The 13,266-nt window shown below is 36.8% G+C and overlaps 1 protein-coding gene across 1 annotated transcript in view; it reads right to left on the bottom strand.

Moving 5' to 3' along the window:
* Mycbp2 (MYC binding protein 2) overlaps window positions 1-13,266 on the bottom strand; it is a 343,026-nt gene that overhangs the window by 60,399 nt on the left and 269,361 nt on the right. Inside the window, 5 exon segments of the mRNA XM_029558112.1 lie at window positions 102-298; window positions 1,823-1,980; window positions 8,205-8,372; window positions 10,419-10,663; window positions 11,618-11,787. Coding sequence (XP_029413972.1) covers window positions 102-298; window positions 1,823-1,980; window positions 8,205-8,372; window positions 10,419-10,663; window positions 11,618-11,787 — 938 coding nt within the window.

Raw genomic sequence — 13,266 nt, 5'->3', positions numbered from 1 at the left:
TGGTTTTAATTTGGATACAATTTAAAAAGGCATCATTAAATAGAATTATCATGCATTTGAATAATACATAAATCATAACTTTATTATTAATATAATCATACCTCCATAGCAAATACTCGACAAGCAGATTTCCTTAAGGCCTGTTTCATTGCTATTTCAAGACCTTCTAGATCATGATGCTGTATAACAAAAGCTAAAACTGGCCACTGGAAATTTCGTTCTCCTTTGGAAAGAGAGCTGTGGGCTGAGATTAGCCTGGAAAGCTCAGGTGATGGATGTCTCAAGAGGGAAGACCCAACTTCTTAAAAAAAAAAAAATTAGTGATTTTCATAAATATCACATGATTAATAGATTAATATATTTAATATTGAAAATGTCTAGCTTATTCAGTTTAAAGCCTTTTGTTTTTGCATATGAAACAAAGAAATATTTCAACTTATAGTGAAAAACAAACCAAGATTCAGATTGATTAAATATCTTACTTTCTTAGAGTTACACAGATATTATTGTTGAATAGGTAGGTTTTAAATAAAGGGCTAAATCCAAAGGTCATACTTTTTAAAACATTTTGATAAGAGCTAAGTGATTTTTATATATCATCTTTATCATTTTCTAAAAAACTGATTAATAACAAAAATGTCTGTGATGGTTACTTTTAGATGTCAACTTGACATTATCTAGAGTCACTGGGGAAGGGAGTCTCAATGAAGAATTGTCTAGATTAGGTTGGGAGGTGGGCATGCCTTTGAGGGACTTTCTTAATTGAGTTAACTGAGGTGGAAAGATCCACCCTGAAAGTGGGCAGCATTGTTTTCATGGGCTGGGCTCCGGACTGAATGAAAAGGAGAAAGCAAACTGAGCAGTCCTATGCAATGGGGATGCAATGTAATTAGCTGAATTGTGAGCCAAATAAATCTTTTCTCCCTTAAGTTGTTTTTGTCAAGGCATTTTCATTACAGTAAAAGGAAATGAAACTAAGGAAGTGTCTCAATATAAACACTAAATACTTGTTGAATGAATCTACAAATTGTTGAATAGTGCTCAACAGTATTTTTCTTGGTGACTTTAAATATTAACACATATAAATTAGTGTGGTTCCTTGCTCCTGCAATCCAAGGGGAGGAGGGAGGCTTAGAAAGTTGAGGCAAGAAAGCTAAAGTTTGAGGCAAGCCTGAACAATATAGGGAGAGTGTCTCAAAAACAAAAAATAAAAAAGAAATAAACATTGATTGCAATTAGATTAGGTTATGTAACTCAAAAAAAAAAAAAAAAAACCCACCAAAAATACTAAGCCAGGCATGACGGTGCATGTCTTTAACCACAGCACTCTAGAGGCAGAGGCAGGCTAGATCTCTGTGAGATCGAGGCCAGCCTGGTCTACATATGGAGTTCGAGGCCAGCTGAGGATATAGGGAGACCCTGTCTCAAAAAAAAAAAAGTAAAAAACAAACAAATCCCCTGAATTATTCATACTGCCCAATTTTTATATCTACTTAGAGCAATGGTAGCTGTAAGACATAAGCTTGTGGGTGGTGAGAAGTAATAGTGATGTGTAAGCTAATGGGCCTGCTGGTTCTTGAAACTTAGTGGAGGAAAGACTATTAGCAATACTTACTTAGATACCTAACAAGTAACATTGAATAGGTCAGTTTATTGACTAAACACTGACTGATTGACTTATTATTCTTACTAAAAGAAGTTTATTGACTAAACACTGATGCTCTTCTCATTGGGACACAGTTTTATCTGTGTCAGGTAAAAAACAAGGTTCTTGTTATTTTTGGCAGCCTGACCTCAATCACCTTTTTATCTTAATACTTACCAGTGTCTCCACTGTTAACTCTTCTTCTAGGGATGGCTTTAACACGAGCAGGTAAAATGGAATGTTGTTTATCATACTCAGAAGCAACAACTGAGTATGACCTTTGGAAGACGGTTCTCTTGGCCAAATCAGTATCAGTTATGGGACTAGTTTCCAAACTACAGACAGAACAAGAACACAAGTAAGAACTTAGGAGAAAAAGTAAACGACATGAAACAATATGCATTTTATAATAGCGAGTCATTATTGGAATATAAATTTCACATGGGGAAACAAATTCAAAGCTAACTTAATAATCCATTTAAAATGAATGTGATCTTTTCCAACAAAATATTCTGATTGATCTTGGAACTGTATCTTAAAACTTGTGAATTTCTTGCCGGGCGTGGTGGCGCACGCCTTTAATCCCAGCACTCTGGAGGCAGAGGCAGGCGGAGCTCTGTTCAAGGCCAGCCTTGAGTTCCAGGACAGCTGGGGCTACAGGAAGACTCTGTCTCAAAAAGACCAAAAACAAAAAAAAAAAAACAAACTTGTGAATTTCTTGCCGGGCGTGGTGGTGCACGCCTTTAATCCCAGCACTCTGGAGGCAGAGGCAGGCGGAGATCTGTTATAGGGCAGCCCTGCGTTCCCGGACAGCTGGGGCTACAGGAAGACTCTGTCTCAAAAAGACCAAAAATAAAAAACAAACTTGTGAATTTCTTGCCGGGCGTGGTGGTGCACGCCTTTAATCCCAGCACTCTGGAGGCAGAGGCAGGCGGAGCTCTGTTCAAAGGCAGCCTTGAGTTCCAGGACAGCTGGGGCTACAGGAAGACTCTGTCTCAAAAAGACCAAAAACAAAAAACAAACTTGTGAATTTCTTAATTCCCTTGCTTTTTAAGTGAAAAAGAAGAAAAGGTACAAAATGTTCTAATTTCTTTTTAGAATCAAAAGCACTAGGATGAAATTCAAAGTGTAAAGATATTCAGGAAAAACAGGAAGGCATAATCCTAAATACAACAACTAGAAAATAAAATGGGTACATTCCTAAATAAAGAATCCTAACAGAAAAGAAAGTGAAGCATTCTTTTTTCCTTTGGATACCTGAGCATATTATTAAGTTTCTCACGCTTGTAAAAAAGTGCTGCCTAAAGCTCACACGTCTATAAGTATAATAGAGGAAATTGACTTTTGTCATTATACTTACATTCTATGTAAGAACTTGATTTTCATCATTAAAACATTGAAAAGATAACTGAGATAGCTGGATAATTTCCTTTACTGAGGCTTTTATGGAAAAGCAAAATACTTTACATTTCTGATTTCAAGTCATTCCCTTTCTGTTTTTTAAATTTTTTTTTTCCTTGTCCCTTCACTTCAAATTGGAAATTTTTCCTCACCAAGGGTGTGGAAGTTGTTTCATTTCATTATGCAAGCCGGGTGTAAAATCTTAGGCTCCCTGTAAATCTTACGTACTTTCTAAGGTGGCTAACTCCTTGATTTACACCCTTTGGAGACGACGCACACTCTTGTTTCGGGTACAACTGTTGTACAAAAACAGAATGCTGTAAAGATGTCTGGATGTCAATTTGGGCTTTTTGGGTTAAGAGTGAGTAGCCATTAACATAATTCATTATTTACATATATATATGTTACTTATATAATCATTATTTGTTCTGTTCCTCCCACCTTTTCTTTCCTTCTTTTCAAACTGGCTCTCATTGTAGCTCAGGCTAGGCTTGAATGCACTATGCAATGGAGAAGGACCATGAATTTTTGCTTCTCCAACTTCCATCTCCCAAGTTCTGGGATTACAGGCATGTGCTACCACATCTGGTCATGTTCACTTTTCATGGGCTATTTTATTAAAATTTTCACTTCACAATTTAAAAAAGATGATTTGTTCTAATAAAAATGATAATGCTCATGAAAAAATTCAAGCAACACAAGAAAGATAAGTGTAAAATGAAGGAAGGATGCCCATTTGGGCCACAAAATTTCTTGTAGGGGCTGTTTTGAGCAATCTTGCCTTTTAAACACTAGGATGTCAGCCAAACTAACTCAGTTAGAGAAAACAAAAAATGATATTAGGTAAAACTTCTAAGGCAACTCTTCTTTTGGATTTTCAGATACTTTTTTCCATTCAAAGTCATGATACCACGTCTGAATCCTGCCTAGCTTTCCTTTTGCAAGGTGACTTGTTTTCCTTGCTCAAATGCTTGAAAAATTCCTATATTTTTTGTTGATTTTCAGGGTTTCAGTAATTAATATTTCTTACTTATAAAAGATTCCTACTCTAATTTACTACTGTTTTATTTTTGACTTTTTTCTCATTATGAATATTGTAAAATTTCCCTTTATATCTGTAATTTAACTACTGCTCTACACATTTTAAATTAATTTCTTAGTTTTATAACTGTTGATTTAGTGCTTGGTCTGTTCTTTTAGCTCCATAATTTATCTTTACTTCACTCTGTTTTTTATCTAATTTGAGCTTTTGTTATTAAAATTACACCATAATCATCTTTTTCTACCATAGAGTACTAACAGGAATTTCCTTCTTTTCTAAGATGAATTTTCTTTTAGACTGGGTTTTTCCATCAGTAATTTTCATTCTATTAATGCTTCAGAGGGCAGCTCTACTTAGTTTCCCAGCTTTCTGTGGTAATGTACTGTGGATTTCCTTGAACTTTTTTTTCCAACCATACTTGTTACCTGTTTTAATCTTTTCCCAGAGGTAATCTGAGATTTTATTTAATACTGTAAAGCAGAGATTATTCTGTGGTAGCATCCTTGAAGACCTATCAGCAAGCAGCTTGCGATTGTAGAGATGGCAGATACTAGGATTTTAACACTGGAAGAGACTACTTGACCTTTGCCTATTATACGCTTTTCCTTTCTACTTTTCGCTAACCTGGAAGATTATTTAGCTTCTCAGTATTGTCTTCCTCTCATGGCCAGTACTTTTGGAAATTTGTGGCAACTTGCATAAAGCTGGCGACTATTTAGTCTTGAATTTTCTTAAAATTTTTATTGAATTTTTGTGTATTTCATAAAGAAAATCATCTTTATATCCCCTTCCCTTTTGGCACCCTCCCATACCACCCCCACACTGAAGTTCATACATTTTATCATTTGTGTTAAGCCCTATTATGTAAGGCCTCCAGATGTCCCTCAGTACAAGTTCATCCACTGAGGTCTAGTATCTAGAGTCCCTCCCTTCAAGAAGATCAGCTCTTCCTCACCCAGCAGTAATCAAATGCCAATAATTCTTCAACTAAGATTGGGGCCTGCTGTTCATTTTCACAGTTCTGTGCTGGGTTTTTGTCTGATTGAGTTTGCATGGGTGTTATGCATGCTGACATCATTGCTGTAAGTTCATATGAGAAGAGTCCCAGGAGCCTTTAGGACTATTTCTGTATTGTTATATACTTTCTCCCTGGCTCTTACAATCTTTCCACCTCCTCTTCCCCAATGGTCTCTGAGCCCTGGGTGGGTGGATTTTAATATAGATCTGTCCAAGGGCCCAGACTGTGTAGACTCTTGTTCTCTGTGTTTTGGCCATTTGTGACCGTTTGCATTCCTGGCCCTGTTTCATGAAGGAGCTTCATTGATGAGAATTAAAAAGATGTGTTAGTATTCTCTTCATCCTTGTTCTATATTCCATGAGCCTTAGGTGTAGAGGTTGCATACTAGATGTGCCACTTAGGCTTGGGCAAGTCACAATCTGTGTGTGACCAGTTGTGGAATTCTGTAATTATCTATGTCTCTTGAGATACATATTTTGCACAGAGTAAGAAATTACATTTTCTAGGGATGTGACAGCCTACTCAAAGGAAGGTTTCTTCTGTCTGGCACTGTTTCTTTTTATGTAGTCTTCAGCTATACTCATGGACTCATGTAGGGATAATGTATGTATAATTTTTCAGTAGATTTTTGGACTAATAATTTCCTCCTTTTTTTTTTTTTAAATATATTAGCTAGTTTCCTTCCATTGAGTGGGCTAATTTTAGTCCAATTAGGTAGCTGTTGATTACTCCCAAGACAAAAATGCCACTACTGCACCAATGTCATTTGCTGTGCTGGTCACTGATGTGATTTTTTAAAGCTTGAAGCTGGGGTTGGACCACTGATTGATCTCCTCCCTTAGCAGCTTGCATAGTACTTTCCAAAGGTATGAGAGCTAGCCTTCATGGGAGGTGGCTTCCAGTCAGTTCCAGTTCCATTGCTCCAAATCCTGTGTCCAGAGTGTGTCCTGTCTTTAGCAATATGGTCTTACCATAGTTCTGGGAGGCAATCAAGGACTGTAGCAATGGCCTGTGTAATTTTGGGAGTCTCTTGGGCTTGTTATATAGTCTTCAGCTATACTCACGGACTCATGTAGGGATATTGTATGTGTAATTTTTCGGTAGGTTTTTGGACTATTATGATTCCCTTTGGGTTTTTATACTAGCTAGGCACTATTTATCTCTCCTCTTTCTCGCTCAGTCTTATCCTCCCTCCCTGCCCTCCCTATTTAAAGTTTCCCCATTTACGGCACTTCTCCCTTGATACTTTCTGTCTGCTATGGTCCCACCTCTCTTGAGCTTCTTCTTCCCCTTTATTCCCATAGTTCCTTGTATAGTCCTCCTTCTCCCCCTTCCATTTAACTACCTCCCCTTTTATACATTTATCCCTTAGTAACAACTGTGTCCTATTCTTCTCTCTTGGGTTCCTTCTTTCCCTTTACCTCCCTGGTTCCCTTCCACTTTCCTGTTTCCTGCAGTTACATTAGGGTATGTAAGGATTTATAGTAATCTTTAATTTTTTTTTTGGTCTTTTTTTAGACAGGGTCTTCCTTTAGCCCCAGCTGGCCTGGAACTCACTATGTAGACCAGGCTGGCCTTGAGCTCACAGAGATCCTCCTTCCTGTGCCTCCTGAGTGCTGGGACTAAAGGCATGTGCCACCATGCCCAGCTATAGTAGTCTTTAATTTTTCTAATAAGAAAAAAAATTTAAACATTGATTGGGTATTTGGGATTGGAAACTCTGCTACAGCTTTATCTCACTAACTCCAGTAAGTTCATACTATATTACTTTAAACCTAGAAGGTAGTAATAGCCCACTGAATCACACTTAGCAGACTAGTCTGAAAATGGTTCCTAGCTCTTTTTTGTTGCTTCCATCTTTAGAGATACTTAGAGACACCTTTAAAGATATAAAAGAAGTATTTTACTCCTTGGAGAAAATTGTCAAAAGCAGCTCCAAAAAACTCTGGCAAGTAATCCACACAGATGACAGGAAAAGCTGCAAGAATTTTTGATGGAAAAATATTTATCTGGATATGTTAGTTCAATTATGCTTTTTAAAAATTTTATTATTTTCATTTTTATGTGTATGAATGTATTGCCTACATGTATGTGAGTGCACCCGTGTCGTCCAATGCTGCAGAGGTCAGAAGAGGCCTTCAGATTCCCCTGGAACTGGAGTTAAGGATAGTTTGTAGCCACCATGTGGGTGCTGGGAATCGAACCCAGGTCATCTGCAAGAGCAGTCAGTGCTCTTAACCGCTGAGCCATCTCTCCAGCCCCCAAATATGTTTTAAAGTATTATTGTAGTTTACTGTTTTAACTACGTGGTATAAAACAGTGAAATATCTTAATCAGTATGTTCTTTCTCTCTTCAGCAGAGAGCTTTCTTTCCAGTGCTATCATACTCAGTTACTTGTGCCTGACATCTTGATTCCATCTTAAATTTACCTTTCTCATTATCCAGTTTCATGACACTGATTTTTTTTCCCTACAAAATATCTCCTTTATTCATCTTTTTTTTCATAATTATTGCCAATGTACACAAATTCCACACATCTAGCTGAAATCTATGACTAAGTTTATCAGCTTCTTAACTGATGCCGTACAGTTCTTGCATTTTTGTCACATTTTTTGTCTCAAAGTTTCAGTGGTGTTCAATTGTCTTGTGCATTGCACATACCTGCCTTTACTTACATTTCAAGAGGCTGGTTGTTTGACACCTACCATAACTAAATGAGAAAGATATTGTCAGCAATGATTCTAGAAGCTTAATTAAGATTTGTGCTCTGTAACATTTCTCCCACGCGTCTATGTGCTGCCTCCAAGTCAACTTTCTCTCCTCTGACTAAATGTGGCACTAAATGATATATATTATCATATAATGTACTTTTATTAATTATATTACTAGTCAATATTTTCTATTCAAATAGTCTGTCTCTTCCATTAAGAACTCTGTTCATATATACATGCTGCTTCAGATCATTCCAATAGTTAGCAGAGCTGACTCAGTGTCTCTCCTGAGATACAAAGTTGTATTAAACAACTTCAGAAACATTCTTTCACAGCTCAAAGTCTTCCACCAAACACTGGTCATTCAAAAGACAGAACTAAAATACCTTGGTGGCATAGACTTCATATTGCTTTCTGGCTCTTCAAATACATTGGGACTTGCATCAGGAGTTACTGATATGTACGGGGCAGGGACAGATGTAGAACGCAGATATCTCATTTCATCCTGGAATAAGTTGTCATCTTGATAGCCCACAAAATTTTCATGATGGTGCCTGCATTAAATCAAACCCAAGAACTTAAGAGTATGATGGTAATATAGATCTTCTCCACTTTCAATCTCTTTAGTAAAAGGCAAAGTAGCACAGGCAAATCTACAAGTAAATGTTTAGTATTAAAATAATCACAGATGTAGACAGGTAGAAATAAAATCTGACATCACTTTGCAGGCACCACAAACATTTACAATCCCAAACTAATCTTTTCTTTTGAGAACATTTCCATCTTCCAGGGCTTGGTGAATGATCATGCTATCTAGGTGCCTAGGCTAGAATATCTGTGCTGGAGCAGGCATCTCAGTCATCTCTAGTCACATGTCTTACACCATTCCCTCTTCTCATTCCCTATCATCACTGCTATGGTGCAGGTTTGTGTCATTTCTTGCACAGACTACTGAAACAGTCAGTCACTTTTTGGGTGGGGTTATATGCACATCAAATTTGAAAATTATAAATGTGAAATGTCCCATTTATTAGGGAGCATCCATTCTCCGGAAAGCCAAAAATATAAGCACATAATTATGTTATTTAGCACAGTTTCCTCCCATGTTTAATAACTGGATTCATTCTTATTTTTTATTACATTTATTTATTGTGTGTGTGTGGAGGGGGGGGCTACATACCACAGTGCATACTGAGATCAAAGGACAACTAGCAGGAGCCGGTTCTCTCCTACCATGGGGTCCTAGGGATTGAACTCAAGTCATGCCAGGCTTGGTGGCAAGCACCTTTACCCACTAAGTCATTTCACCAGTCCAAACTTGATTCATTCTTTTCCAAACTGGAACAAATGTTGCAAACATAAGTGCACATAGTAGTATAACTGAAACTAAAGATATGTTTGCATTTGGCATGCCTGATGATTTCTGCCTGGTCTTGAACATTTCAGTTTCTTTTTTTATCTGCCCAATTTCAATTATAAGTACAAACATTATTGAAAACCACACAATTATGTTTCCAACGGAATGATAGACTGGTAAGTCGTGACAGCAGGCAGTAAGAAGATATCTTCATTTATCAGCCAGTGGAAAAAAGTGGAAAAAAAAAATCTAACTTTGGAATATGAAAGTGTTACCATATGTGTGAAAGTGCAGGCTGCATAATTCAATTCCAGTAAAGAAAAACTTTATCATGAACAGGCATCTCTCCATTTGCAGTTAAGTGAATTTGTCCAATTTCTGTGTTCCCATATTCCACAATGTGATCTTTTCACTGCAAACCAGGTTGCATATTTCCCTGTTTAAAATTCTTCCATCAGTGCCTCTTCTTATAGATAAAATCCAGCCTTGGCATGAGTTATAAGCACCCCATGTTAGCTGGATCAGTGTTTCAAGCAATTCACTTTTCTCCTAGTAGCTAATGCTTTAACAAAGCATAGGATTCTTCAACTGTATAATGAAATTTCATTTCTCTCTACTTTGTCAGAAGTTGCTTCTTTTGCATTACCTGCCTGATGAATTTCTATTTATCAATCCTTTAAGAATCAAGTTTGCATCAGATCCTTTGGCTGTGTTTGCTCAGGACAACTCAAGTACTCCTCACCTTACATTTTGTCAGTTCTATTAATATGCTATACACACCTCAATTAGAGTTCTAAGATGACACTATAAAGATGCTACTAACACATCTGTCCTTCCGTCAGCATGAGTACAGAAGCCAGGATTTTATTATATTCATCTCAGCATCTTTGATAACCAGCTGGTATTTGTTTAAATATGAAAAATAACTTAATAAAAAGACTTCTAAAGGAAACGTTCATTTTGTTCCACTTCATTTTACACTATTAACCGACTAAAGTAACTACTAGAGAATAAAAAAAGTTAAGTCTTATTAAAACATATTTTGTGTTAATAGTAACAATACAAATTGACAAAGTACTCAGTAGCATAAAATGTGTACCCTACTCTCAGTCATGCAGGCCAAGGAAATGGAGAAAGTAAACTCCTGGAGGTTTCTTTACATAGCAAATTGTGGGCTACCTTATATTAATCGATCATTAGAAGCTATAAGTCCAAAGGCAATTAAAAGCAACAGTCTTATTACCTAGCTAACGTCTGTAGATAGAGACAAGGCATTTTTACAGGAAGGTCTTCAGAAATGCCTTCCTTCACAATGGGCAGCTGTGACTGGAATGGCTTTGTAGGATGGTAGCATAAGATGCTTGGTTCTGCTGCACTGCTCAGGGACAGCAGGAAGAGGGCATTGGCTTTGATCACCTGGTGTGCTTCCATGGTGGGCAAGGCACGAGGAGTCTTTACTTGCATTGGTTTTCTTCTAGATTGTTTGACCTGGCAAAGAGAGAAATGAAGCAATTGTTTCCTGCTAATATTTTAAAAAATTAATTTCTTAAGGTACGTATGGTGAATTCTAGTAAAAAAAATCACTGAAAACCTGTAGAATTATTGTAAAACAGCAATAGTGATTATTGAAACTAACAACAATAAACTCAGTAATGGGGAGAAGGGTAAAGGGAGCTTCAGAATAATTCTTTGCTTTGGTTTGTCCCTAGTAGGAATGATCTTAAGTTTCCAAAGTCCCATGATATAATTAGGTATTAAGGAAAAGATAGGAGAAAAAGAGTAGGGAAACAAAAGAGTCAAAAAATAAGTGAAATTTATGTATGTATGTAGAGAAACAGACAATTAATAATAAAGAATGACAATGCAGGGCTGGAGAGATGGCTCAGCGGTTAAGAATACCGGCTGTTCTTACAGAAGACCTGGGTTTGAATCCCAGCACCCACATGGCAGCTAACAACTGTCCGTAATACTGTTTTTGTCTGATTGAGTTGTGATGGGTCTTGTGCATTCTGATGCCATTGTTTCAAGTTCACATGAGCAAGTTCCCAGAGGCCTGAAAACTTCATGTACCAACCCTTACACTTTTTCCACTCCCTCTTTGACAATGGTCCCCGATCCATGGTGGGTGAGGTTTACACTAGGAGTCCTATCCAAAGACAATGCAGGCAATACACACATACACATAAAATAAAATAAAAAATAAATAAAATATAAAAAAAGAATGACAATGCAGACATTGGTAAATAAAGCATGTATACCCAAGGATACAGCTTATTTTAAAATTAAAAACAGTGGACCAGCAAATATTAAATTTGTTCTGTATTTTTGTTATATAAGCTTATTCTTAATATTAACAATATGGAACTAATGTAATATGATTATAAATAGATTCTTAGAAATTATCTCTATATCATTAATATAGCCTGAACGGAATAAAAATACCTTCTCCCTGGCAGCAGCCTGCTTCTCACGGAGGTATTTTTCTCTACAGCGATCACATACAAGATACCAAGTGCTTCCTCCTATTCCACCGTCACCACAGTTCCCAGCCCATCCTCCACAGAAGTGCCCAATGCTATTGTAACCTTGTCCACCAGCATATCGGCCACAACCTTGAAATAAAAATAGTATACATTCAATATTCTGAATGTCTTTAATAGTTTGAGCCTTACTCCTTACATGTCAATGAAAGATCTATCTTTTCAAAGTAAGCAAAATGCTGAAGCAAGTATCTAATTGCTTTAAGGCTAATACCTACATCAGAAAAAAAGCATGCTTGTTCAGAAACCTATCAATTAAATGATGCTCAAAATACTTGCAATACTTTACTTCTAGATAAGCACATTAAGACTAGAGGATATGGGTACTTTTGGATTTGCTTAAGAATGTGGATAAAAATGAACAAGTCTAAATGTTCCTTAAGAATGATATACTCTGGAAATCAAGCATTTGGAAAGCCATGTGTGGAAAGAGAAAAAATAATCATACTTGAAGACAATTTTAGAATATTAATGTATGGAAATATTTACCTAACATATAGTCTTCTAACAAATATTCCATTTAATTCTTATTTTTGAATAGGAATACTAAAATAGAAGATCTAATACTGAGGTGTGTCCTGTGTGTACTTAGACATGCCATTGTTTCTACTGTGTAAGACCTTAATGTCATTCTGTCAGTAACATAGTAAACAGTATTTCAAAATATACTATATTGAAATTAAATAATAAAAAATTTCTTGCCCAGAGTAATATTAGAACTTTTCTATTTGTTTTTTTAAATCTATTAGTGTGCTAATATATTTTTAAATATTAATTTGTAATTATTTAATATAACTAATGCATAGATAGCAAGAAAACATTTTTACAATGAAAAATTCAGCATTTGAAAAGGTCAAACAATCCATCATGTGAAATTGGTTTTTATTTGAAACACACCAGTCTCTAACGATGCTATGGTATTTTAGCACTAGGATAGACAGGCATGGTGGTGTCCTCTCCTTCACTAGAAGGATGCTCTCTGCCTTAGCATGGCTTCTATATTCAAATAACAGGATGTGGATGAACTGGGAGCACTCCTGTGGGCTCTTTTCTGCTTTTGTCTCAGGATAACTTTAAAAAGGATGAGTCAAGACATGGAGGTTACCACATTGCTGATTTTCCAATTGATTCCTCTTGTTGGCTTTGGAGAAAGTCAAACATATCCTTGGCCAATAGCATGTTTACTGGACTATAATTCTGCCTTCTTTGTATTTACCATAGAACCTCTGGGAAAATGTTTATTCAACCAGTCCCCTTAGAACCAAAGGAATTTGTCCCTCATCTTCCTAAGTGCATCCCAGACATCCACTGGCTGAGAGCCAACCTGGCCAGTCACCCTGGAATCCTCAAGAAAGAAGACTTTGAAAGGACAGCAGTGACCATGGCATATACAGCCTACTGCACAGCCCTGTCCCAAGGGTATCAGAAGGACATCTGGGCCCAGTCTCTCATCAACCTCTTCCAGGTCCTGAGACATGACTTGATGCAGTCTTTGGGTTCTGGAATGTCTTCCTGTGTGCATATACATATGTATATATACTATATATGTAT

Source organism: Nannospalax galili, unplaced genomic scaffold (genome assembly GCF_000622305.1).
Source record: "Nannospalax galili isolate Female #2095 unplaced genomic scaffold, S.galili_v1.0 scaffold408, whole genome shotgun sequence".
NCBI classification, from domain to species: Eukaryota; Metazoa; Chordata; class Mammalia; order Rodentia; family Spalacidae; genus Nannospalax; species Nannospalax galili.
Note: the sequence above shows the minus strand (reverse complement) of the source record. Positions and strands in the feature narration are given on the sequence as shown.